Here is a 27724-nt window from a genome sequence, read left to right as displayed (position 1 = left end):
CCCTTCCAAGATCCTATCAAAAGCCAAACGGTGAAGCTGGTACTTAGATCCTCTGGGTCCCCATAGAGCGACACCTCTGCCCTCCAGGAGCCCCACCTCTGAATCAGAAACATACTGTTATCATCTGAGTCCTCACAAGGTTGCTCACAAAGTAATCAAAACAGAAGCACTGACAAAGGAATCTCTGAGAGCTCCATCTGCACTTATGTCCATCACTCTATTAACATGTCATCTGGGGACTTCCCTGGTCCCTGGTGGTCCAGTGGTCAAGACTTCAACTTCTAAAACATGTGGTGTGGGTTCAATCCCTGGTCAGGGGATCAAGATTCCACATGCCTTGAGGCCAAGAAACCAGAGTATAAAACAGAAGCAATATTGTAACAAATTCAATAAAGACTTTAAAAATGGCCCACGTCAAAAACAATCTTAAGAGACATTAAGGAGAGGGTGGGATGATTTGAGAGAATAGCACTGAAGCATACATATCACCATATGTAAAACAGTGACAGCTGGATGCATGACGCAGGGAACCCAAAGCTGGTGCTCTGGGACAGCCTGGAGGGGCGGGAGGGGTGGGGTGGGAAGGGGTTCAGGAGGGAGGGGACACAGCGAGGACAGGGTCCGTGTGAGTAATCCTACCTCACACAGGTTGTCTCCGGGGCAGCCTTGGGTCACATTGACAAGAACGGCACTGTGGGCTGCGCTGCTCGTTGGATTTGGGAAGAATTCCAGGTTCTCGTTGTTTAGCCTCATATCTTGGATACAGCCTTTGAAGAATCCACCACTAACCTCAGTCTCTCGCCTGTCAGGCAGTCCACCAACGTAGAGGACATCTCCTCTTTGGAGTTTCCACGTAGGAGCAGAAAGAAATCCTAGATTTTGTGACGACTGATACAGTTCAATTTTATTTGGCTTGATTTTCAAAGATACCAAGCGGACATTTCCGTCGCTGAGAACAAATGTTACTAGTAATTTGGGAGAACCTGGAGTCAGCATCGCTAGCCTGCCATGCTCTAGCCAGACACGGAGGTACTGGTAAGTGCCGTTTCCTAGAGCTAGGAGCAAGCCGGTCGGATGGCGTGTTCGAACAAACATGGAGAGTGTGAGGTCCTCTTCGTAATCCTTGTTGAGATGAAAAACAGCATATCCAGGAGAGTCATCTTGGCCAAATCTGCCTGCCACATACTCTTTAATATCAAGACAGAGGAGGAAAAACCAAGAAGAAACATCTTAAGATTCACAAGTAAAAAAGCAGCAAAAGATTATATATATATATATATACACACACACACACACACACACACACACACACATATATATATTGCAATGCATATATGTTGTTGTTTCTTCACTCAGTCGTGTTCAACTCCTTTGCAACACCGTGGACTGTAGCCCGCCAGGTTCCTCTGTCCATGGGATTTCTCAGGCAGGCAAGAATACTGGAGTGGGTTATCTTTTCTTTCTCCAGGGGATCTTCATGACACAGGGATCGAACCCATATTTCCTGCATTGTCTGGTGGATTCTTTGCCACTGAGCCACCAGGGACACCCATAATGAATACACACACACACACACACACACACACACACACACACACAAATACAGCCATATTTTTTAAAGTTCATGACAGATTTATTCAATAGAATGACAATTTAACCTGACTTTCTGAACTTGTGGGTTTACTTTATTCTGAAAATTAGATTTCAGTGTATAGTTTATAGTTGAGGTCCACCGATCACAAGGAGGAAGAGAAGATTTCTGCACTGATGAAACTCCACGCCTCCTCCTCACTGCCCTGAAGAGGTGGGACTAAAAGAAGGGAGACCAGACAGTACCCTGCTCCAGCTCGGCTCTGAGAAGTCTGGGGGGCAAGAGCTCTTCCTCCAGGACATGTAAGCAGGCTATTTGAGCAATCATTGTCTTTGCTATATGGGGAGCATCCTCAAGCAAGTGGCATTAAACCTAATTATTCCTTGCAAAGGACGGAAATCAAGAATTAGATTGGCAAATCCTCACTTGGGAAGATAGCCCTGACAATAATAGGAGATGAGGCAGTTGAACAAAGGAAGAGGAGGACTCTTCCTCCTGTCGTCCTTGGTGGGTAAAGAAAGGCGCGGAGCTCACAGAAGTTGGACTCAATCCAAAAGCTGAGTTTTGAACTCACCCAACATTTCCTGTGGACAGAGAGGTTTCTAATGCACGGACGTGGCGACACTATGGATGTGCCTCACCACAAGAAAACCCTTGAGGAGCATGAAAATGAATGGACGCGGACCTTCAGAAGCATCGATGATACAGTAGAAACAAAAGTTTTCGTACTCCTAAAGCTTATGTTCCAGCTGGGCAGAGGTGATGCCGTATGTCAGGTGGTGACAGGTTCTTCAGTATAAAATAAGTCAAGCAGACAACGGGATTAGAGAGAGCTGGGGGTGGGAGTGGAGCCAGCATTTTAAATGGAATCGTCAGGGAAGAGCTCTGAGAAGGTACTATTTGAGCAAAACCCCAAAGAAAGGAGAGATATTATTGCAGAAATACAGGAAAGAAATGACACTGGCTTGGATCAGTGGTCATGGTGGAGATGGGGAGAAGTGATCAGATTCTGGAAATGTTTTGGTAGGACCAACAGGATCTTCTGGGGCAAGTTCATCTCCAAGGTGTTTGGTCTAAGTAACTAGAAGCATTGAATCTCCATTTGCAGAGATGGAGGAGAAAACAGGAGGAATGGGTTTGGGTTGGAGGGAATGGGATTCCATATTAAATTTAAGATGTCCTATTAGATATCCAGGTGGAAGTGTCTAGTCAGCAGTTAGATACAGAGGTTCAGGGAAGACATTTGGCGCGAGCCATAGTAATTTTGGATTTTCCAGTGTACACATGGCTTTTAAAGCCATGAGACTAGATGTGATCACCAAGAACATGAATCTAGAGAGAGAAGAGGTCCAAGAACTGAGCCCTTAAGCATCAGACATGTGGACGTAAAGGAGCCGATAAATGAATACTGCTGCTACTGCTGCTAAGTCACTTCAGTCGTGTCCAACTCCGTGCGACCCCATAGATGGCAGCCCACCAGGCTCCCCCGTCCCTGGGATTCTCCAGGCAAGAACACTGGAGTGGGTTGCCATTTCCTTCTCCAATGCATGAAAGTGAAAAGTTAAAGTGAAATCGCTCAGTCATGTCCGACTCTTAGTGACCCCATGGACTGCAGCCTCCCAGGGTCCTCCATCCATGGGATTTTCCAGGCAAGAGTACTGGAGTGGGGTGCCATTGCCTTCTCTGGATAAATTAATAAGATAGAAAGAAAACCCAGAGAGTGATACCCCCAAGCCTAGGGAAGGAAGGGTTTTCAGGAGGAAAGTAAAAGAAAAGTAAAGCGAAAGTGAAAGCCACTCAGTCATGTCTGACTCTTTGCGACCCCATGGACTATACAGTCCAGGAATTCTCCAGGCCAGAATACTAGAGTGGGTAGCCTTTCCAATCTCCAGGGGATCTTTCTAACCCAGGGATTGAACCCAGGTCTCCCACATTGCAGGTGGATTCTTTCTCAGCTGAGCCACCAGGGAAGCCCAAGAATACTGGAGTGGGTAGCCTATCCCTTCTCCAGCCAATCTCCCTATAACAGGAGTTGAACCGGGGGTCTCCTGCATTGTAGGTGGATTCTTTACTAGCTGAGCCACCAGGGAAGCCTTTCAGGAAGAGGGGGTATTCAACTGTGGTAATGGTTGCTGAGCAGTCAAGGCAGGTGAGGACTGAAACTTGACTGCTGGATTTGGCAACCTGGAAATCACTGATGCACTAGACAAGGGCATCACCTTAAAGATATTGCCATCTTCAAGTCTTCGCATCCCCATCCTACCAGGAAAATGGCATATTCTACCACCTTTAAATGATGTCATATGGTTCCATTAAAGCTTGAACAAAGGTGAGACATATTTTAGTTTAGCTGAACTACAGTGAAACTTGCTCCGGCAACCACTGTGTCTGAAGACCTCCTGCATAAAAGGCTTCATTTTCAAAATTTCACCTCGATTTCTTACAGGATCATTACAGCTGGAATCTGCATTTGGAGACCACCCGCTCCAGTGAGCTACAGGTGGCTTTCAAAGCGCGCCGTTAGATGTAACAGTCCGTTTGAAGAGGCTAACATCTCTGAACACACAGCAGCGCTTTCATGTGAGATAAAATGTTTAATAAGGAAAGCTGGCTCTTGAAGTTCCCGAGGTTTGGGAAAATGCACAGAATCGCTCAGCTCAGGGGTGGTCCCCGCTGGTCATCCTGGGACGCCTACGGCATCACTTTGTGGATCCAGATTAAAAGCACAGAACACAGAGCGGTTGCTTTCTCTCAGAAGCTTGACTCTTCAGCAGTCCTGTTCTCTTCAGAAGTCACAAGCACATAGTCAGAGCACGTGATTCAGTACATGATTTTAGAAGCACCTGACGCCACACGTGACTCGTCTGGGGACACGGGAAGAATGATTCTCGTATGTGTTGTTGACGTGTCCTAGAGAGGGGTGACAAATACGGCTGAAAAGTAACTTCAAGTCTTAATGATTGATGGACTGCAACAAGGAGAAATGTATTGAGAATAAATAAAAGCCACTTGGGTCTAAACGCCCTTCACTGGTTTAGGGTGGAAGAAGCAGAACTCTGCAACACCATCAGTGAGAACAGCTCAAAGTGAGCCTATCACAGAATGCGGCTGCCCAAAGGTCAATGTGGTCTTAGGCTGCAGAATAGAAGAACGTTCTCCAGAATGAGAAGGTCACAGTTCCATGGCACTCTGCATTCTCCGACTCATCTAGGAGCCAGATAAGCACATTTATTCCCAAGCAAGCAAGCAGCCGACGGAGGGGCTGAAAACGAGCCCCTGAGGAAAGCACTGGAAGAACCTGGGTGTGTTCAGCATGATAGGCATGATGGCCTCGACAGTACAAGACTTGTCTCCAAATATTTGAGTTCTCATGGAGAACACATGTAAGCAAGATTGTCATTGGCTTCAAGAGTTACAGTGCAGCCAATGAATGGAAGGGGAGGTCATCCTACATTATTTCAGGACCAAGAAACAACTTTTAGGGGATTTCTGGGAAGATGGAGGATGAAAGGGTTCTCACACCTGGCGGTGTATAAGCAGAATTCTGGGCCACTACACTTGGCATGCACAGCTGTAAGAAACTCAGTCATGGAGTGAAGGACATCCTATGCCTAAGAAGCTCTAATTCCAAGAGGGTAAGAGTCTCAAAGTTTAGGTGTATAACTGAAGATAAAACATATGTCAATTGCCTCTGTTAATGAAACATCCTCTAGAAGGAATGAGATCAGTGACACGTTATACTGAACAGTATCTTGGAAGCTCCCCGTTCCTGGACACAGCAAGGATGACAAGATAACACTGATAAGGAGCATTAAAAAATGATGCCAAAGGAATCATGTCCATGCTTCTAAGTGTCTAAGCGTAGACACTTGCAGACAAGTTTTGAGAAAATTTTCTCTGAACTCTTCTTATTGTGAGACACTTGATTATTTTTAAATGATCAGCTTTACAATACAGGAAGCCCCTCTGTCTTCCCTGTGTATTCAGCCAGCTAAATTCTCCCTCCAGTCTGTCTGTTCCTTGCAATGGGTACCATGTTTGGGAAACACTGAGCTGGGATCAAGACCTGGGTGAAGTTCCCCTTGTACTTTTTAGCACATCTCCCTGCTCCTGAACGTCTGTGCACAATGACAGAAAGGTTCCACGTTGCCCCATGTAGCTTGCAAGCATCTTCTGCGATGGAATAAACTCCCCAGCAGACATTCCTCAATGATGACAGCAAATACAGGGCATTTTGGGGCTTCCCAGGTTGCACTAGTAGTGAAGAATCTGCCTTCCAATGTAGGAGACTTAAGAGATGCGGGTTTGATCCCTGGGTCGGGAAGGTCCCCTAGAGGAGGGCATGGCAACCCACTCTGGTGTTCTTGCCTGGAGAATCCCATGGACAGAAGAGCCTTGTGGGCTACAGTCCATGGGGTCACAAAGAGTGAGACACGACTGAGCGGCAGAAAGCACACAAGGATGCTTTGGATTTATGACTAAGAGGTGATATCCGAAATATAACTTTTCTTAAACTTATACCAAGAATTTCAGAAAGAGAAGACTTTACAGAATTTACTCCCTAAAGAGACATCTTCTGAAGCTTTTTCATGAGGATTAACCAGTTTCAAATAGTGAAGGGGTGGGGGCAGCAGGGTGGGGGAGAAGGAACTTGGAGGAAGACAGGGGACAGGTACCCAACTCAGGAACTGGGTTTCAAGACTGTGAGTTTTCCAAGTTGGAAAAAAATAAAGCAAACCAGAACCCACGAGACTGGCATCTCTTGAATCTATTTACCAGGACAGTTAGCATCACTGCAGTCAGTAGTAACCTCGTGGGTCACTGCACTTGGAAGCTGGTCAAAATGACTCAGCATCTGTTTGTTATTTTGTATATGTAGGAAAAATATTGCCTTGGGTCAATTAGATTTTTCTTCAAAAACTGAACATTGCTGCAGTATAATTTCTCCCTTTCTCCTTTAAAAAAAATCTCAAAACAACTTGCCATTCCATTTAAAATATTACTTAGAGCTAGTAGATGCCAGACCTCATTGTCAAGCAGGTCCGTGATTTGTAATGAATATTGTGGTCAGGGGGAGACCCATGAATAGTGTCTAATAATTCTCAGCCCTTCATACATGGAGTAGGGTATACACCAAGGCTGGTTTCAATTTCACTTCATATAAAGCACAGAAGACTATTTACCAGATGTCGTCCCTTTTCAAATAACTCTCAAATCTTGGGGTGAATTACAGCTCACTTCAAAGCAGTCTGTTGCAATTACCTTTCCGACATTTTCAGTGCAAAAGAATCATAATAAAAAGAAACAGGTATATATTGATCACTATCAACAGCGATCTTTGGAACGATGTCGGAAGTAAGGCCTTTGAAGTGCATTTCAAACTCATCTGCTAGAGAAATTACATCAATTAGTTTATGGCATCTACCCAGTTTCCATGTTGTTACTTTTTAAAAATATTTTCTTTCTTGGACACGTAAGTAGAATACCTGTTTTCTCCAATGCAACTCTTAAAAATACACCTTTGAATAAAATTGGTGGTTTATAAAAGTGCTAAACTGAGGCACGATTTTGGAGCAAGTGTGAACTGCATAGAAAGGAGGGCAAGAAAGTAACTGTTTCTTAGGAAAGAAACTCCTACTACGCACGAGCCACTGAGCTATATGCACGAGCCATTGAGCTAGGACTTGGTATTGACTAGTTTCATGGCCTATTCTTCAAAAAGCCTGCTTCCCTTTCAAGTAAAATATACAATGAATTTCTGATACACCACAAATGATAAGATTGTAGCAGCATTTTGTAAACACCAAGAAGGAAACCCGCTTGGATGGGAGCTGTGGGCTTAGTTTTCGCTTCTCTGCCTGGCTGAAACCCTGGCGTGGGACGCATTCACTGAGATGGAAGTAGTGCACACCCCCAGCCTCTTCTGTTTCCCGTCGGCGGGCAGCCAGCAGCAGCGTCCTTTGGGGTCATCACCGCCAGCAGCAGCCTGGCCATTAGGCCCCCGGCCCCCCCCAGCCCCCAGCCCCCTCACCTCCGTGACAGCTGCGGCCGCGGTAGGGCCTGTAGCACTCACACTGGTGACCGAGCCACAGGTTGAGGCAGCGTCCTCTGTTGCGACAAGGCTGGCTCTCACACCAGTCCTTTCTGGCGCAGCCTGCCTTGACGTTCAGAGACTGGTCAGATGAGACGTTCTCTGCGGTGATGGCATTCGAGTCCAGGTGCACGTCTTGGAGGCAGCCTACGAGCGAAGGTGCGGATGGTATCCTATAGACGTTAAGCAGAGCATCACCACTGTGGGCTCTTCCTTCTGGCAAACCCCCCAAAAAGGAGTTCTGGAGAGCACACGCTGATGACCCATCACTTTCAAATGGAGAAGGAGCCCTAGCAACGCATGTCCCCATGCAAGAGTCATCGCGCAGGGCCAGGGTCACAGCCTCTGCAAACGTCGCCTCCACCGTGTGCCACCCTCCGTCGCTGGTGTCGTGGGGGATGAGCAGGACCACCTTCGGCCGATCGCTGACTTGAACGGTCAAGTGGACGAAGCCAGCCAGCACCTCCAGCATCACAAACGCGTCCCAGTCACCCCGGAAGAGCAGCAGGGCCGCCGGCTGGACGGTCTGGAACCTGAGGGCTACGGTACAGCCTGAGTCCTGGGCCAGAGCTGAGCCACTTGAGACCCACAGGAAGCCACTGCCCAAAAAGGACAGCGTGGTGACGGTTCCACACCGTGACCCGGTGTAGCCAGGGGGGCACAGGCAGTTGAATCCGTGCTGGCCGTCGTGGACGTGGGGGACGCACGTCCCGTTGTTTAGACACGGATGATCAGCACAGCCCAGGAGAATATCAGAGCAGTCCCTGCCTCCAAAGAAGACTCCAGAATGGGGATCAAATGGGCAGTGGCAAGTGTAACCCTCAGGCGAGTTCTCACAAGTGCCCCCGTTGCGGCAAGGGCTGGACGAGCACTCGTCCACGTCCTCTTCACAGTGGACTCCTGTTCAAGGACAGAGAACAGACCTGAGTTACATACAGTCAGATCGAACACAGACACCTCACATCATCCTCATGTGGAATCTTGCGGAGGGGCAGACGGGCTCAGGTTTAGGGCTGTAACAGAGAGAAGTGTGAATCATGATCGAGGGTATGATCATTCTGCCTGTGAGTTGCGTGGAAGTGCCGTCACAGCAAGCCTGGAATTCTTCCTCTAGAAATCGGCTCCTTGCCATGTAGAGTGGCTGACTCAAATTATCACCGACAGACACATATGTGACACTGAATTTTTTTTAAAGAGAGAGACTGCTATTGGGATCAAATCTAGACACAAACTATTTGTTTGGGGACTTAATTCCCAGATATGGTTTATGCCACCATGGGCTGCTAATTTCACTCTGTTCTACTTGGGAACAGCAATCTGCCTTCTCCATTTTTGGCAACTCCCCATAATCCCTAGCAGCTTCCCCGGTGGCTCAGATGGTAAAGAATCTGCCTGCCAATGCAGGAGATGCGAGTTTGATCCCTGGGTCAGGAAGGTGCCCTGGAGGAGGGCATGGCAACCCACTCCAGTATTGTTGCCTGGGAAATCCCATGGACAGAGGAGCCTAGCCAGCTACAATCCACAGGCTCGCAAAGAGCTGGACACGACTCAGCAACTAAAGAACAAGAACATAATCCCTAGACCAACAGACAGTGCAGACGCCTCTCTCTGCAGAGGCTTCTGAGGAGAATAGAGGATCCCCTCTCCTGCTCACCAGGATTCTAACATAAACTGTGAAAACTATCCAACAACAAGCCCTGGGTTCTAGCTTCTTCACTTTCTTTAACTCTTCTTCCTGACTCTCAAGTCAAAAAAATTTTGATACCTAATTAGAGAACTCATAGAATTCATTTAATCCAAGTAACAAAAAGAAACATAACACTTTGTGAGATTGATGGTTGCGGCTTTTTACAGAAGTTCAAATGCACAAATGCTGCTAACAGAAACTGACATGTGTGTAGCACTTACACAGTTTTGCCAACACCGTGACCCACATTGTGCGTCTGTACTTACTGAAAGGTCCAGCTAAGGTAGTGAGCAGGTTACATTTACTTTTTGTGTCTAGGTCTTCTGACCTACAAAACAGGGTTAATAATAGTACCTGCAGCATAGTTCAGTTCAGTTCAGTTGCTCAGTCGTGTCCGACTCTTTGCAACCCCATGAATCGCAGCACGCCAGGCCTCTTGTCCATCACCAACACCCGGAGTTCACTCAGACTCACGTCCATCAAGTCAGTGATGCCATCCAGCCATCTCATCCTCTGTCGTCCCCTTCTCCTCCTGCCCCCAATCCCTCCCAGCATCAGAGTCTTTGCCAATGAGTCAACTCTTCACATGAGGTAGCCAAAGTACTGGAGTTTCAGCTTCAGCATCAGTCCTTCCAAAGAAATCCCAGGGCTGATCTCCTTCAGAATAGACTGGTTGGATCTCCTTGCAGTCCAAGGGACTCTCAAGAGTCTTCTCCAACACCACAGTTCAAAAGCATCAATTCTTCAGCACTCAGCCTTCTTCACAGTCCAACTCTCACATCCACACATGACCACTGGAAAAACCATAGCCTTGACTAGATGGACCTTTGTTGGCAAAGTAATATCTCTGCTTTTCATTATGCTATCTAGGTTTGTCATAACTTTCCTTCCAAGGAGTAAGCGTCTTTTAATTTCATGGCTGCAGTCACCATCTGCAGTGATTTTGGAGCCCCCCCAAAATAAAGTCTGACACTGTTTCCACTGTTTCCCCATCTATTTGCCATGAAGTGATGGGACCGGATGCCATGATCTTCGTTTTCTGAATGTTGAGCTTTAAGCCAAATTTTTCACTCTCCACTTTCACTTTCATCAAGAGGCTTTTGAGTTCCTCTTCACTTTCTGCCATGAGGGTAGTGTCATCTGCATATCTGAGGTTATTGATATTTCTTCCAGCAATCTTGATTTCAGCTTGTGTTTCTTCCAGTCCAGCGTTTCTCATGATGTACTCTGCATATAAGTTAAATAAGCAGGGTGACAATATACAGCCTTGATGAACTCCTTTTCCTATTTGGAACCAGTCTGTTGTTCCATGTCCAGTTCTAACTGTTGCTTCCTAACCTTCATACAAATTTCATGAACAGTAGGAAAAGGCAAAATGATAGGATACTGAAAGAGGAACTCCCCAGGTCAGTAGGTGCCCAATATGCTACTGGAGATCAGTGGAGAAATAACTCCAGAAAGCATGAAGGGATGGAGCCAAAGCAAAAACAATACCCAGCTGTGGATGTGACTGGTGATAGAAGCAAGATCCGATGCTGTAAAGAGCAATATTACATAGGAACCTGAAATGTCAGGTCCATGAATCAAGGCAAATTGGAAGCGGTCAAACAAGAGATGGCAAGAATGAATGTCGACATTCTAGGAATCAGCAAACTGAAATGGACTGGAATGGGTGAATTTAACTCAGATGACCATTATATCTACTACTGTGGGCAGGAATCCCTCAGAAGAAATGGAGTGGCCATCATGATCAACAAGAGAGTCCGAAATGCAGTACTTGGATGCAATCTCAAACATGACAGAATGATCTCTGTTCGTTTCCAAGGCAAACCATTCAACATCACAGTAATCCAAGTCTATGCCCCAACCAGTAACGCTGAAGAAGCTGAAGTTGAAAGGTTCTATGAAGACCTACAAGACCTTTTAGAACTAACACCCAAAAAAGATGTCCTTTTCATTATAGGGGACTGGAATGCCAAAGTAGGAAGTCAAGAAACACCTGGAGTAACAGGCAAATTTGGCCTTGGAATACGGAATGAAGCAGGGCAAAGATTAATAGAGTTTTGCCAAGAAAATGCACTGGTCATAACAAACACCCACTTCCAACAACACAAGAGAAGACTCTATACATGGACATCATCAGATGGTCAACACCGAAATCAGATTGATTATATTCTTTGCAGCCGAAGATGGAGAAGCTCTATACAGTCAGCAGAAGACCAGGAGCTGACTGTGGCTCAGATCATGAACTCCTTATTGTCAAATTCAGAGATAAGTTGAAGAAAGTAGAGAAAACCAATAGACCATACAGGTATGACCTAAATCAAATCCCTTATGATCATACAGTGGAAGTGAGAAATAGATTTAAGGGACTAGATCTGATAGATAGAGTGCCTGATGAACTATGGAATGAGGTTCGTGACATTGGACAGGAGACAGGGATCAAGACCATCCCCATGGAAAAGAAATGCAGAAAAGCAAAATGGCTGTCTGGGGAGGCCTTACAAATAGCTGTGAAAAGAAGAGAAGTGAAAAGCAAAGGAGCAAAGGAAAGATATAAGCATCTGAATGCAGAGTTCCAAAGAACAGCAAGAAGAAATAAGAAAGCCTTCTTCAGCGATCAATGCAAAGAAATAGAGGAAAACAACAGAATGGGAAAGACTAGAGATCTCTTCAAGAAAATTAGAGACACCAAGGGAACATTTCATGCAAAGATGGGCTCAATAAAGGACAGAAATGGTATGGACCTAACAGAAGCAGAAGATATTAAGAAGAGATGGCAAGAATATACAGAAGAACTATACAAAGAAGATCTTCACGCCCCAGATAATCACAATGGTGTGATCACTGACCTAGAGCCAGACATCATGGAATGTGAAGTCAAGTGGGCCTTAGAAAGCATCACTACGAACAAAGCTAGTGGAGGTGATGGAATTCCAGTTGAGCTATTCCAAATCCTGAAAGATGATGCTGTGAAAGTGCTGCACTCAATATGCCAGCAAATTTGGAAAACTCAGCAGTGGCCATAGGACTGGAAAAGGTCAGTTTTCATTCCAATCCTAAAGAAAGGCAATGCCAAAGAATGCTCAAACTACTGCACAATTGCACTCATCTCACAAGCTAGTAAAGTAAAGCTCAAAATTCTCCAAGCCAGGCTTCAGCAATATGTGAACCGTGAACTTCCTGGTGTTCAAGCTGGTTTTAGAAAAGGCAGAGGAACCAGAGATCAAATTGCCAACATCTGCTGGATCATGGAAAAAGCAAGAGAGTTCCAGAAAAACATCTATTTCTCATTTATTGACTATGCCAAAGCCTTTGACTGTGTGGATCACAATAAACTGTGGAAAATTCTGAAAGAGATGGGAATACCAGACCTGCAGCACAGGGCTTTTTAAAGATTGAGTTAAGACACATCGGATGCTCATAGCATTGCTTGATATATAAATAACTACTCCATAAGTATTGGCTGTAATTAAAACATAGTAACAAAAGGAATTATTCTCTCATGCCAAAATCAAGTAGCACTATCATCATTGAGAGAAATTACTTAGAAAGTGTAGGCATATGGAGTGACTGACAAATTGTACAACTCTCCGTAATGAGAGATTTACTGGGACAGCATGTTAGGCTGGAGTCTCAGTCCTCATGAGAGAAGGAAACTGTTCTATTCGACAGTGCATGTCTAAACCACAGCACGATGCCTGCCTGGCGCTTGGAAATTAATTTTTTAATGAATTGATTAACGATGACCATTGTAAGCTGACTAAAATGTTCATACTGAACTTATACTGATCTAATCCAAAGCCCAAAGTGCTCTTTTTGTGTCTATTTTCAGGTAAATTTACCCGAAGTACCATATGTTTAGACCCTCGACTGAACCCTACTGTACTTACATCTCACTCTACTTGGATTGCTTTCATACAAGTTTGTTAATCCAAAAGTACTTCAAGCTCCATGAAAAGAGGGAGCATATCACAATCTTAGAGTCTCCAACAGTCCCTGCACAGGGCTGAGCAGGTATGTGTTAAAAAGAAACTGGATGAGTAGACAAAGTAAAATGAAATCAAACGGATTTGTTCGTTATAATAATGAATCATCCTAGATTTCCTCTTCTTGGGCTCTAAAATCCCTGCAGATGGTGACTGCAGCCATGAAATCAAGGCGATTGCTTCTTGGCAGGAAAACTATGACAAGCCTAGACAGCATATTAAAATACAAAGACATCACTTTGCCAACAAAGGTCCATGATAGTCAAGGCCATGGTCTTTCCAGTAGTCATGTATGGATGTCAGAGCTGGACCAGAAAGAAAGCAGAACACTGAAGAACTGATGCTTTTGCGTTGCGATGCTGGAGAAGACTCTTGAGAGTCCTTCAATAGCAAGGAGATCAAAGACGCCAACCCTAAAGGAAATTAACCCTGAATATTCATTGGAAGGACTGATGCTGAAGCTGAAGCTGTAATACTTTGGCCACCTGATGCAAAGAGCTGGCTCACTGGAAAGGACCCTGATGCTGGGAAAGATTGAGGGCAGGAGAAGGGGGTGGCAGAGAATGAGATGGTTGGATGGCATCATCGATTTGATGGACAAAATCTTGGACAAACTCTTGGAGATAGTGAAGGACAAGGAATCCTGGAATGCTGCAGTCCATGGGGTCACAAAGAGTCAATCATAACTTGGTGACTGAACAATCAAAAAATAATCATCCTTATAGGTAATAGAGAGCTGACATAGGAATTACAGACTATATTCTAAAGGAGAGTTCTAATGCAAGTTTCATTTAATTGAACTTACAACAAGTTCTTCTAAAACTTTTTTAGAAGATATTTTACTTAGATTTGATTTTCATAGGATTTTAAGCACAGAAAAAATTAATCTGCAAGCATTTAATTAAGAGGAATACTGAACAACTCGAGTTATAATCAAAGTGAAACACCTTGTCCCCACCCATTGTGCTTTTCAACATGTTTAATGGAGTAGGGGGTAAAAGCTTGGATAAAATCTCCAGCAGACTCCAAGTCTTTTCTGCAGAGCCTTGAGTAATAATAGTCTTAAGGGCATATTTTAAACACCGATGCTAAATAGTCATAAGAACCATCAAGTTTTAGTACATTTCAGAATTGAATCTTCTTTCTCTGCCAGGTGGACTTCAGGCTGCCTTGGAAATGACTTAAGGAGCTCCCCCTTCTTTTTCCCTCCACTCTGCCCCCCTACCCTTCTAGACTTCTGCCTTGAGTGTCAGAAGGGTTCAGAAGGTATTCCCTGCGGGTGCTGGTGGTGGATGCTCCACGCTCCCTGAGACTGGCGGGTGCTTCAGGGGGACTTATTCTGGGGGCTCTTTCCTGGGTCCTTGGTCTCCGTTGCTCCAGTGAAGACCCCAGAGAGCTGCCAGCAGGCCTTGCTCTCAAGTTGCCCCTCCACCAGCCCCTTCCCCATGGATTTCCTGAGGTTTGCTCCACTTCACCAACTCGGTCTGTCCGTTGTCATTCCTGAAACTTCTAAGAGGGACCAGGACCCGTTTCACACTGGCCACTGGCTGCCACCCCTCCCGTGATTCCCCAAGAACCCCAGGTCCATGGGCTCTGCTTCACAAGTGGAGGGGAAGCAGGTCGCTGCCCAGCCCAGCCCAGCAGCATCCCCCTCGGCCTCCTCTCCTTCTCCTGCGGCCCCAGGCATGCCCTTTCACCTCTAGGTTCCTCAGGTAGGTGGAGAATCTAGGCTAAGTTGCCGCTCCTGCTCTTCCCACAAATTATGTGAGACTGCAGTCTCCTTGGAGCCACTCTGGCGGGTTGTAGTGAGAATGTAACCCCCAGCCTGGCACGTGAGGGCTGGGCTCCAGCTTGGCATAGCAGCCAGTTTCTCCAGAGAAATCTCTGCACAAACTCGCTCCTTCAGGCTGCCTCCTGGGAGCTTTCATAGAACTTTGAAATGAGCCTAAGTCTGTCATCTGTCTTGATTTTGACATTCTGTACTATAGTCTCTCAAAACTCACGCTGGTTCCTGAAGCGACCGTATTTTGACCCATTGTGATGTGCTGGGCTAAGTCACTCCTACTCTGAGGAGTGACAGGCTGCTAAGTTGTGTCCTGCTCTTTGCAAGGCTAAGACTGTAGCCCAGCAGGCTCCTCCATCCATGGGATTCTTCAGACAAGAACACTGGAGTGGGCTTCCATGCCCTCCTCCAGGGGATCTTCCCAACCCAGGGATCAAACCCAAGTCTCTTATGTCTCCTGCATTGGCAGATGGGTGCTTTACCGCTAGTGACACCTGGGAAGTCTTTTTTGACCCCTTAGTTGAAGTTTTAATTTACCATTTTCTTAAATGTATAAGATACCTATTCTGAGCCTCACAGAGGATTGTGAGAGACACAAAGCAGAGGACACAGGCCAGGCCTCAATATGCTTAGGGCATGACGGAATAAGAAAACTTGTGTTTATGCAAATACAGAAAATGCATTGCGTATAGCAGGTTCTCAAAGAATGTATGGATAATAAGTGAGGATCAAACTAGGGGGACACTTGAGAAGATTTAGCTACCGCACAATTGCACTCATCTCACACGCTACTAAAGTAATGCTCAAAATTCTCCAAGCCAGGCTTCAGCAATATGTGAACTGTGAACCTCCAGATGTTCAAGCTGATTTTAGAAAAGGCAGAAGAACCAGAGATCAAATTGCCAACATCCGCTGGATCATGGAAAAAGCAAGAGAGTTACAGAAAAACATCTATTTCCGCTTTATTGACTATGCCAAAGCCTTTGACTGTGTGGATCACAATAAACTGTGGAAAATTCTGAAAGAGATGGGAATCCAGACCACCTGAATTGCCTCTTAAGAAATCTATATGCAGGTCAGGAAGCAACAGTTAGAACTGGACATGGAACAACAGACTGGTTCCAAATAGGAAAAGGAGTTCATCAAGGCTGTATATTGTCACCCTGCTTATTTAACTTATATGCAGAGTACATCACGAGAAACGCTGGGCTGGAAGAAGCACAAGCTGGAATCAAGTTTGCTGGAAGAAATACCAATAACCTCAGATATGCAGATGACACCACCCTTATGGCAGACAGTGAAGAGGAACTCTTCACAAAGAGTTGGACACGACTGAGCGACTGAACTGAACTGAGCCAAGACAGACTTTATTTTCTTGGGTTCCAAAGTCACTGTAGATGGTGACTGCAGCCATAAAATTAAAAGATACTTCCTCCTTGGGAAAAAAGCTATGACAAACCTAGACAGGGTATTAAAAAGCAGAGACATCACTTTACTAACAAAGGTCCATATAGTCAAAGCTATGGTTTTCCCAGGAGTCATGTGCAGATGTGAGAGTTGGACCATAAAGAAGAGTGAACACCAAAGAATTGATGCTTTTGAATTGTGGTGATGGAAGAGATTCTTGAGAGTCCCTTGGACTGCAAGGAGATCAAACCTGTCAGTCCTAAAGGAAATCAACCCTGAATATTCATTGGGAGGACTAATGCTGAAATTGAAGCTCCAATACTTTGGCCACCTGATGCAAAGAGTCAACTCATTGGAAAAGACCCAGATGCTGAGGAAGCTTGAGGGCAGGAGGAGAAGGGGGGCGGGGGCGACAGAGGATGAGAAGGTTGGATGGCATCATCGACTCAATGAACATAAATTTAAGCAAACTCCAGGAGACAGTGAAGGTCAGGGAAGCCTGGGGTGCTGTAGTCCACAGGGTTGGAAAGAGTTGAACACGACTGAGTGACTGACCAACAAGCCAGGTTTTAAGGAAAAAGCATTGAATGAGAGATTGTTGTAAATCTTTAGTTGTGTAAACTAAAAATTTTAAATCAAATCAATCAATAAATATTGACTACATATCTACTGCATATAAAAACACTGTGGATAACATGGAATAAAAACTGACGCCCATCCTCACTAGTTTAATGGAAAAATAAGACAAATGTGTGAAAAATTAAATGAAAGTGTATATTAAGACAACATTAGAGATAACACTAAACAGGGTATAATGGGTTCTAAGTGAATCGTATGAACAACGGCTGCTCTGGAGAGACAGCGATCTTCAGGATGGGCTCGATTGGGAAGATTTTGTAGGTAGAATTTAAGACAGGTTTTCAAGTATGGATCAGATTGGCAAAGACACATGCACACTTAGCTGAATCAACAAAAACTGTTCCCTGGAAAACCATTAGACATTTAGAGGTGACAGTGCGCTTGGCAATCTAGTTGGCATGGAGGATTTATGCAGGAAAAGCAAGTTAGAAAGATTAAATGTAGCCAGATTGGAGAAGGTCTGGCATTGAGGGTGTTTTGTTTCAATTAATTAATTAATTTTTGGAAGGCAATGGGGATTAAGCTGGTAGTTGTTGAATGGAAAGCAGAGCTGCTTTCGCCTAAGGACCCATCCCACGGGATCTGTACCAGATGAAATGGGAAGAAACCAGAGACAGGAAGATGCGAGGCAGCTGTGAGGATCATCCACACCTAAGGTTAGGAGGGCCTGGAATCAGACACTTACTTCATCATCATTACGGTCTCCTTTCATTTATCTTTGGTCAGCAAATAAGTACAGAGAGTGATATTTCTTTATGGTTGCTTACTGCATTTTATCTTGCAACTCCTAAAATTTATAGATTTAATCTTTCACAAAATAACTACCAATCACTTGATTATTAGTATGTGTTTCCTTTAAATATAAACAAGAAATACTGTTAATAAAATAGTAAAGAAAAAAGAGTAGAATGTGACATGATTTTTTTTCAAATTTCACAATGTATGACACTTGCACTCTGCTGCAACAGAACATATAAAATGTACTATTATATAAAATATATTAAAAGATAATAAAGTAGATGATATTAAAAAAAAAAAAAAACTAGTTTTAGATTTTACTACCATCATGGGGAAAAAAGTCTAGTCTAGGTCAATAGGTCTGAAGAAAGGTCAATATTTAGGTCAATAGTCTGAAGAAAGTAAGAAGAATTAGATATTAAAAGTAGAAAGGTAATTTATGCTTTCACTTTGCTTAAAATCTATTCTATTGACATCTCCAACATAAAATAAGGTTAGATATATTTATTTCACGAACTTAGAAAATTAAAATGGGAAGAGAGACTGAAGCTTCTTTTCTTGGCTATTTGACTAGCTTGGCAAAGAAAGTCTGCTGTCAATCAAGATAAAAGGATTAAGGAATATTTGTGGGATTATCTGTGTCATTCAGTCTTCTTAATGGGTATTTTAGTTGACAATGAGTTGGTTATTTAGGTCCTTCTATTTATAGAACGAGGTGGATTGCTTAAAGCTGTTATGTTGTTTATATGAAGTCTATTCATTTAATTCAAAAAGGTCACTTCCTTTTATTTTTCTAAAATTCTTTTATTTGAAGATCTGATTCTATGATAAGATTGTATTTAAAAAATAATCAAGATAGGGAAAATTCATATTATCTGGAAAACCCCATATTTCCTGCTGCTGCTGCTGCTAAATCACCTCAGTCGTGTCCGACTCTGTGCGACTCCATAGAGGGCAGCCCACCAGGCTCCCCCGTCCCTGGGATTCTCCAGGCCATAACACTGGAGTGGGTTGCCATTTCCTTCTCCAATGCATGAAAGTGAAAAGTGAAAGTGAAGTCGCTCAGTCGTGCTGGACTCTTAGCGACCCCATGGACTGCAGCCTACCAGGCTCCTCCGTCCATGGGATTTTCCAGGCAAGAGTACTGGAGTGGGGTGCCATTGCCTTCTCCATCCCATATTTACATAAGAATAAATTACATTCATGGATAAAAAGGACATAGACTTTATGTTTAATATAAATATCATGAACTGTTAAATGACCCTTTGCTATATTCCCACTTAGAAAATCATAGCTAATGAAATATCTAATAGAAAATTATTTCTACAAAAACTTATATACAAGTAAGTTTCATCTTTCTTTATTTTAAATGACTCAGGTGTTTTCTTTATTTTAATAAATAGAAATCAAGAAAAAATTAAAGTCCAAGGACTCGTTGCGTAAACATTGCCTGTACTCATGACTTTCTGTTACTCAAAACTCATCATTTTCAGTTGATAGTCATCTCTAATATAGCATCAACACCAGTTGCTAAATAACCATCTTGAACACTGTAACAATGATACCAATCACCTATACAAGTATTAAGAAAAGCATGAGTTACCTATGAGCATTGCCATTAAAATGTGAAAACCTTGGGTCCTGGCTCCAAACATTTTCCTGTAGAAAAGGGGATATCCATCCAAACACCTACTAGGTTGACACGACCAGTTTCTGATGCTTTTCTACCATTTTCCAAAAGTGTGTCACCTTCTTCCTTCAGGCAGAGGCTGTGGGACTTGGTCTGGGTGCCGGATCAGTGGGGCTTAGTGTAAGACCCATTTGCGCTGCTTACCAAGCAGACTTGTTACAGCCTTAGTCTCTCCTTAGTCCTGGCGCCTCCCCCTTCTAAGTCCCAAGAGCAAATGTTAACAGGAACACGGCCACCTCTGTCACAGAAGGAGGCGTTTGGGCTTGACAGACAGACTGGAATTTTTGGTAACTTCTATCATGGACCATTAGAGATCGATTTTATTTTTTCTTCACAACAATGAAAATGGTTTCTGTTTTCATTTTTCCCCTATTTTGCTTTCGAACCGCAGTTAGGAAATTTATGGCAGCTTTGAATCTATTGAATGTCCATGCAGGGCACTGGCAAAGAGAAACTAAGGAGACAGCGGGGGTTTTCATCCACAGATTGTGGCCAGTTATTTGTGTGATGCTCCCAGGCTTCAATTCCACTTCTCTGTGAAAAAAAAAAAAAAATGACTATGCTCTGTTCGTCTTAAATATAATGGCATTTGATGCTGTGCAATAGGACAATTTGAATAGGTGAGGTGTTTGGGACATACTTGAGGAGCTGGTGCTTGACGGTTTTGTTTTGCTCTTTTTTTAACAGACCTGAGGATCTGCAGAGGTTTCACTCGGGCAAAACAGGCAGAGACCTCACCAAGCGGCACCGAACTGCCTCGGGGCCTGAAATCCTTACCACTGGAGCAATGTCTGTAGGCTGAGGTCTGGTCTCTTAGAAGGCTTGAAAAGATGAAAATATTACCTGAGAAGGGTGGTAGCTGTGTCATGAGGCAGGATCAGTGCCTTCTCATGGGTCAGTATATAAGCCTCAACATCTGCCAGGGGGCTTCTCCGGTGACTCGTCAGTGCAGGAGACAGGCCTTCAATGCCTGCTCTGGGAGGTTCCCACGTGCCACGGAGCGACAAAGTCCGCGTGCCACAACTACTGAGCCTGTGCTCCAGAGCCCGGGAGCCGCCACCCCCGAGGCCTCGCGCCTGGAGTCTGCTCTCCGCAAGAGAGAAGCCGCTGCGATGAGAAGCCCACAGGCCACTAGAGGGTAGCCCCACCCCTTGCCACAGCCAGAGAAAAGCCTGCAGAGCCGCAAAGACCCGGCAAAGCCAAAAACAAATTTAAAAAGTTATTTTTTAAAAGTCTGCCGTGGATCTGAGTCAGAGAGGCTGTGATGGAAACCAGGTGATAAGGAAAAAGTCATTGCAATAGTATGTTCCTCCACTCACTGATTATTTCTTCACCCTTTTAACTGTGCTGGATGAATGAACATCACTCATTATTCACTCATCCTTTTAACAGGTGCTGGAAATAGGATGTGAGCAAAAGGAGCCTTGGCTCTGCTTCACGGGAGGGAACATGGGTTACCCAGGTTTACAGCCCTGGGGAAGGCTGGGCAGATGGGGGTCTCGGGGACCATAGGACCAAGTCAGCCCGTGGGGGCTAGAGGAGAGGGTGCGGTGCAGGGGAGAAGCAACATGTTCAGAGTTCTGACCAATGGATCAGCTCAGAGAGAAGTTTCTAGCGACCATCAGGGAGCCAGAATAATGAAATAGAATAAACAAAGAGTAGGAGCCTTGAAAACTGATTTTCAAAAGCCAACTTTGATATTTTCTAGGCTATGAGAACTCGGCAGGCTTCCCAGGTGGCGCCGTGGTAAAGACTCACCTGCCAATGCAGGAGACACAGTGATGGGTCTGATCTGTGACTCAGGAAGATCCCCTGGAGAAGAAATGGCAACCTGCTCCAGCATTGTTGCCTGGAGAATCCCGTGGACAGAGGAGCCTGGTGGGCTGCAGGCCACGGGGTCGCAAAAGAGTTGAACGCGACTGAGCATGCACATGCATGCACGCAGGGGAGCTCAGGGGAACTCAGGCGAGTAGCTATTTTTTAAGCTAACACTAATGTATGAAGTGGACATAATAAAGCCTAATAAGCAGTTATTTCTGTGTGAGCAAAATGAGAACTATAAATGCTTGGGGCATAGTAATATTTCAAAAGAACTTCAATAATTTGTGTGTGTGTGTAATGGATAAGTAAACTTGAATATAAATGACTAGAACTAAAATGTAGAAGGCACGCTGACCAAATCTGCAGGCAACGTGAACTTGTTCAGGATAAGGACTCCTCTGAACCAGAAATGACGGGCCAACCCAACAGTTGTTTCCCCTGCACGTCTCGCCCCCTTCCTTACGGCCAGAGCTCACCTCCACCATAATGGATGCCGATGACAGACTCTCACATCCTCCTTGATAGCTGGGCCACGGGCACGTGACCTAGTCCCAGGCAACGGAACCTGAGGAGGCTCTGCTAGGGGGCCTCTGCAAAGGGCTTTCCTTCCTAACATGAAAAGATACGCGGCCGTCCTCTGATATTGTCTTGTAGATATGTCCTGCGGCTGTCACAGTGGAAGATACTATCTAGGGCAACGGAAATGATAATCCTTCTGAAACTCCAGATTTCTAATGCTTTTAATCCTTTCAGTTCAGTTCAGCCGCTCAGTCATGTCCAACTCTTTGCAGTCCCGTGGACGGCAGCACACCAGGCTTCCCTGTCCATCACCAACTCCTGGAGCTTGCTCAAACTCATGTCCATCGAGTCAGGGATGCCATCCCCGACCATCTTATCCTCTGTGGTCCCTTTCTCTTCCCACCTTCAATCTTTCCCAGCATCAGGGTTTTTTCCAACGAGTCAGTTCTTCGCATCAGCGGGCCAAAGTATTGGAGCTTGAGCTTCAACATCAGTCCTTCCAATGAATATTCAAGACTGATTTCCTTTAGAATGGACTGGTTGGATCTCCTTGCAGTCCAAGGGACTCTCAAGAGTCTTCTCCAACACCACAGTTCAAAAGCATCAATTCTTCAGCCCTTAGCTTTCTTCACAGTCCAACTCTCACATCCATACATGACTACTGGAAAAACCATAGACGGACCTTTGTTGACAAAGTAATGTCTCTGCTTTTTAATATGCTGTCTAGGTTGGTCATAGCTGTTCTTCCAAGGAGCAAGTGTCTTTTAATTTCATGGCTGCAGTCACCATCTGCAGTGATTTTGGAGCCCAAGAATATAAAGTCTGTCCCTGTTTCCATTGTCTCCCCATCTATTTGCATGAAGTGATGGGAACAGATGCCATGATCTTAGTTTTCTGAATGTTGAGCTTTAAGCCAACTTTTTCACTCTCCTCTTTCACTTTCATCAAGAGGCTCTTTAGTTCTTCACTTTCTGCCATAAGGGTGGTGTCATCTGTATATCTGAGGTGATTGATATTTCTCCCGGCAAACTTGATTCCAGCTTGTGCTTCATCCAGCCCGGCATTTCAGCTGATGTACTCTGTATGTAAGTTAAATAAGCATGGTGACAATATACAGCCTTGATGAACTCCCTTCCTCATTTGGAACCAGTCTGTTGTTCCATGTCAGTTCTAACTGTTGCTTCTTAACTGGCATACAGATTTCTCAGGAGGCAGGTCAGGTGGTCTGGTATTTCCAACTCTTTCAGAATTTTCCACAGTTTGTTGTGATCCACACAGTCAAAGGTTTTGGCATAGTCAATAAAGCAGAAGTAGATGTTTTTCTGAAACTCTCTTGCTTTTTCGATGATCCAGCGAATGTTGGCAATTTGATCTCTGGTTCCTCTGTCTTTTCTAAATCCAGCTTGAACATCTGGAAGTTCATGGTTCATGTACTGTTGAAGCCTTGAAGAATTTTGAGCATTACTTTACTAGCATGTGAGATGAGTGTAAGTGTGCAGTAGTTTGAACATTCTTCGGCATTGCCTTTCTTTGGGATTGGAAAGAAAACTGACCTTTTCCAGTCCTGTGGCCATGGCTGAGTTTTCCAAATTTGCTGGCATGTTAAGTGCAGCACTTTCAAAGCATTATCTTTTAGGATATGAAATAGCTCAACTGGAATTCCATCACCTCCACTAGCTTTGTTTGTAGTGATGCTTCCTAAGGCCCACTTGACTTTGCATTCCAGGATGTCTGGCTCTAGGTGAGTGGGTAGCCTTTCCCTTCTCCAGGGAATCTTCCCAACTCAGGGATCAAATCCAGGTCTCCCGCATTGCAGATGTGTTCTTTACCAGCTGAGCCACTAGGGAAGCCCTTGAATCCTTTAATAGGAATTGCTATAAGAAGTACACTTCATAAGGAAATCTATAAATCAATTCTTTGAAACCATGTTGTTAGAGAAATTCTTGAAAAAAATAGGGAAGTTTAACCCAGAGAAAAGCAGGTACTAGGGAACATCAGAAGGTCTGCAAGGAGCTGGAAGTCCAGCCTGTAAAACTGTCTTTTTTGTTTGGTGCTACCACGGAAAAGTGGCACCAACAGTAAGGTGCCCTAGGATGCTGTATTTATGCTCACTATGCAGAATCTCATGGACATCGATGCTGAGGTTCATAGAATCAGTTGTCTTGAAATACAGGAAGTTTCCTGACCTTGAAGATGTGCACATTTAGAAAGGATCACCATGCAGGGTGAATGCTACAAAGAAAATTAAAGAAAAGATGGGTTATAGAGTCCAGTGACCCTATAATCTTCCAGCCCCGAGATTCTATCATCATTTAGAAGTAAAAGAGGTGTTGTATGCATCACTGCTAAGTAAATAATATAAGAAGAGATTTCATCAGCAGAGCATGCTGAATACAATAAACTTAACATCTTCATAACCTTGTCACGGTTTTTAGAATATGTTTAAAAGGAAAGAGTAGTAGATTCCTTAGAAGGTTTCTACCAGAATCAGTGAGATAGTTATTCTGAGTCTATAGGTCCAGCTTCTACTGGGGGCTTATCCAACACTGTTTATCTTGCCAAAACCTCCTACCTCCATTTTTACTTGCTTAAGAGAACAATTAAGATTTTAAAAATATATATCCATAATTTATTCTATGTTGATTATAGTTAAATTACAGTTTTCCAGAGGTCACCAGAAGCAATCTCAACCAGCCAGAACATAATCATGAAGATATATTCTAAAAGTGTCTATGTTTAAAAAACAGAGATTGCAAAGTTAACTATATCCTCAGACCCTTGTTCACCAGTTATTATTATTTTGTGTTAGTTGCTCAGTCATGTCTGACTCTTTGCGACCACATGAACTATAGCCGACCAGGCTCCTCTGTCTGTGGGATTCTCCAGGCAAGAATACTGGAGTAGATTGCCAAGCCCTTCTCCAGGGGGTCTACCCGACCCAGGGATCAAACCCGTGTCTCTTACATCTCCTGCGTTGGCAGGTGGGTTCTTTACCACTAGCGCCATTATTTTAGACACAATTATTATTTTATACACACACCTTCTGATGTGCCCAGTACCTGCTTTTCTCTGGGTTAAACTTCTTTACTTTTTTCAATACCTGGATTACCTGGTATCCAGAAAGAGAAAAGAGGACTGTACCATATATATTTTCAGCATCAAGAAATAATATTTGAGAGCTGGACAGTGAGCTTGAGTAGATGGATTCTAAGAACTGTGAAGGGTCCCAGCTATGTGGATAGTTTACAATTCCCACAATGACAGAGTGTGCTGCTGCTGTCATTTCAGAAATGATGGAAGTGACTCCTGGCGGGTGCGACCGGGGCCCCCGTCTGCATGACTCCTGAGATGAGCCTATTCCTTCTCTTCTAAATCAACTTGCTTCCAAGGACAACACTGCAATGATACGGCATAAAATAATATGTGAAAGTAAACCAGTCAGGAAATATTAAAAATAGGAGCAAAATCAATATCTATTTTAAGTCTGCACTCCATAGGACAATGACATTCAATAAACCAATAACATAAGTCATCAATAGAATGCATAAGTGCATGCAACCTTTTCCACCCAGAAATGCAAAAGAGTGTAGTATATTTCTGAAATATTTTAACACAAAATGGTGAAAAGAAAACATATTTTCCCACAAGAATCATACAAATGTTTTACCCCCAACCTTAGTGACATCAAAAAAGCTGGATGTTATCGCTGGTGATTATCTTTTTTATTAAGATGTGTATGTGTACAGCATTGAGCACGGGGCTGTTTCTTCACCATCCATTTTCCTTTGATCTATTTCATTATTGCACTAAAGTTTGATTCAAGAGATACATACACACACTCTCTAGATGTGACATTTGTTCAGAACCGTACAGCCACTCAGATAAAAATACTGAGCCCAGAGGAAGATTCGATTCAGTCCATGTGTGAAGAGTATGGGGAGATCTTCAAATGGAAGACGAAATAGCTGCACAAAAGCTTTGCATTTCAGGCCTATGATGCACTTGATTTTTGCACTTCAAAAGTCCCACTTTGAAGCCCGGTGGGATGGGGGGAGTGATTTTTAGTTATTTTATGGATTACCAAGTAGAAAATGGAGCATTGCACACGTTCACTCCTGTTGTCTTTACTTTGAAAAGTAATTTCAGAGAAACTCAATCCAGTTCGACCGGAGCTCTCCTAATTGGCTCCGATCAGTAAATCATCAGAGACGACGCTGCCCTTGCTGAGTCCCTCTCCCCGCTTCTTGTCAAAAGCGCGTGATCAAACACCCGGTTATGGGGAATTACAGAAACCTGACCTGTGCTGGGCTCTACATGCTGCTCTTCCAGTGATGTTTGCCTTCTGTCTGCCATGGCGGGAAGTGCCTTTCCTTTCGCTGGGAGTGACAATCGTCCTCTCACAGGTTCATTAATATTTGGTTCTGCAGGGCCACCAAGTAATGTCCGAGGCTGAGGAAATGACTGAGCTGACGTTCAGGGCCCTCGACAATCTGGCTTCTATTTACCATCCCCTCCACCCCACCCCCAAGCCCAGCATTCCTTTCCACTGCCCACTACAGAAAGGGTCTGTACATGTGACACGGAGAAGGCAATGGCACCCCCTTCAGTACTCTTGCCTGGAAAATCCCATGGACGGAGGAGCCTGGTAGGCTGCAGTCCATGGGGTCACTAAGGGTCGGACACAACTGAGCGACTTTACTTTCACTTTTCACTTTCATGCATTGGAGAAGGAAATGGCAACCCACTCCAGTGTTCTTGCCTGGAGAATCCCAGGGATGGCAGAGCCTGATGGGCTGCTGTCTATGGGGTCGCACAGAGTCGGACACGACTACAGCAACTTAGCAGCAGCAGCAGCAGTACATGTGACAGTGTGGATGAACCTGGAGGACAATATGCTGAGCAAAATAAGCCAGCAGCAGAAAGACAATGGGGCTTCTCAGGTGGCACCAGTGGAAAAGAACCCGCCTGCCAATGCAGGAGACGTACGAGGAGGCGTGGTTCCAGCCCTGAGTCAGGAAGATCTCCTGGAGGAGGGCGTGGTAACCCCCTCCAGTGCTCTTCCTGGAGAATCCCATAGACAGAGGAGCCTGGTGGGCTACAATCCACGCGGTCGCAGAGTCAGACACGCCTGAGTGACTTAGCACACACAGAAAGACAAATGCGGCAAATCTCACTTACGTGTAGAACCTAGAATAATCAAATTCACGGAAGCAAAGAGCAGAGAGTGGGGGCTGGCAGGGACAGGAGCGAGGCAGAAATTGAAGGTTATCAGGACAGAGCTTCAGTTATGCAAAGGGAACAAGTTCTAGAAACCTACTGTGCGGCAGAGTGTCGATAGTCACACTGTATTTTGTATGTAAAATCTGCTAATAGCAGATCTTATGTTCAATGCTTTAACAAAATTTTTAAAAATTTTAAGAGGTTAGATCTCATGTTAAATGTTCTTACTACAATAAAAAACGTAAATAGTAAATACATGAAGACATCTAAAATGGCTAAAGCTGTGTTCAAAAGCAAGTCATTGAGCATAATGATTTATTCCTGATTTAATTTATAACTAAAAGATAAAAATAGAATCTCATAAAACAAAAAGCGAGTCATAAAAATACAGGAAAAATAACTGCTGTTCAAATTTTAAGTTTTGGAAGTAGGAAATAATAGAGGAACAGAAGTGGTGAATACGGGAGGAAAAAGCATAATACACAGCAGAAGTGAAAGATTTAAGACCATTTAAGACCCATAGGTGTTTATCTCCACAGAGGGAAGAAG

The 27724-nt window shown here is 44.2% G+C and overlaps 1 protein-coding gene across 1 annotated transcript in view; it reads right to left on the bottom strand.

Moving 5' to 3' along the window:
• CRB1 (crumbs cell polarity complex component 1) overlaps positions 1–27724 on the bottom strand; it is a 214023-nt gene that overhangs the window by 51218 nt on the left and 135081 nt on the right. Inside the window, exons 6-7 of the mRNA XM_061383685.1 lie at positions 7623–8582; positions 640–1187 (exon numbers count right to left, since the gene is read on the bottom strand). Coding sequence (XP_061239669.1) covers positions 640–1187; positions 7623–8582 — 1508 coding nt within the window. The remainder of the gene's footprint in view (positions 1–639; positions 1188–7622; positions 8583–27724) is intronic.

This window comes from Bos javanicus, chromosome 16, assembly GCF_032452875.1.
Source record: "Bos javanicus breed banteng chromosome 16, ARS-OSU_banteng_1.0, whole genome shotgun sequence".
NCBI lineage: Eukaryota > Metazoa > Chordata > Mammalia > Artiodactyla > Bovidae > Bos > Bos javanicus.
This window is presented reverse-complemented; position numbering and strand designations above follow the sequence as displayed.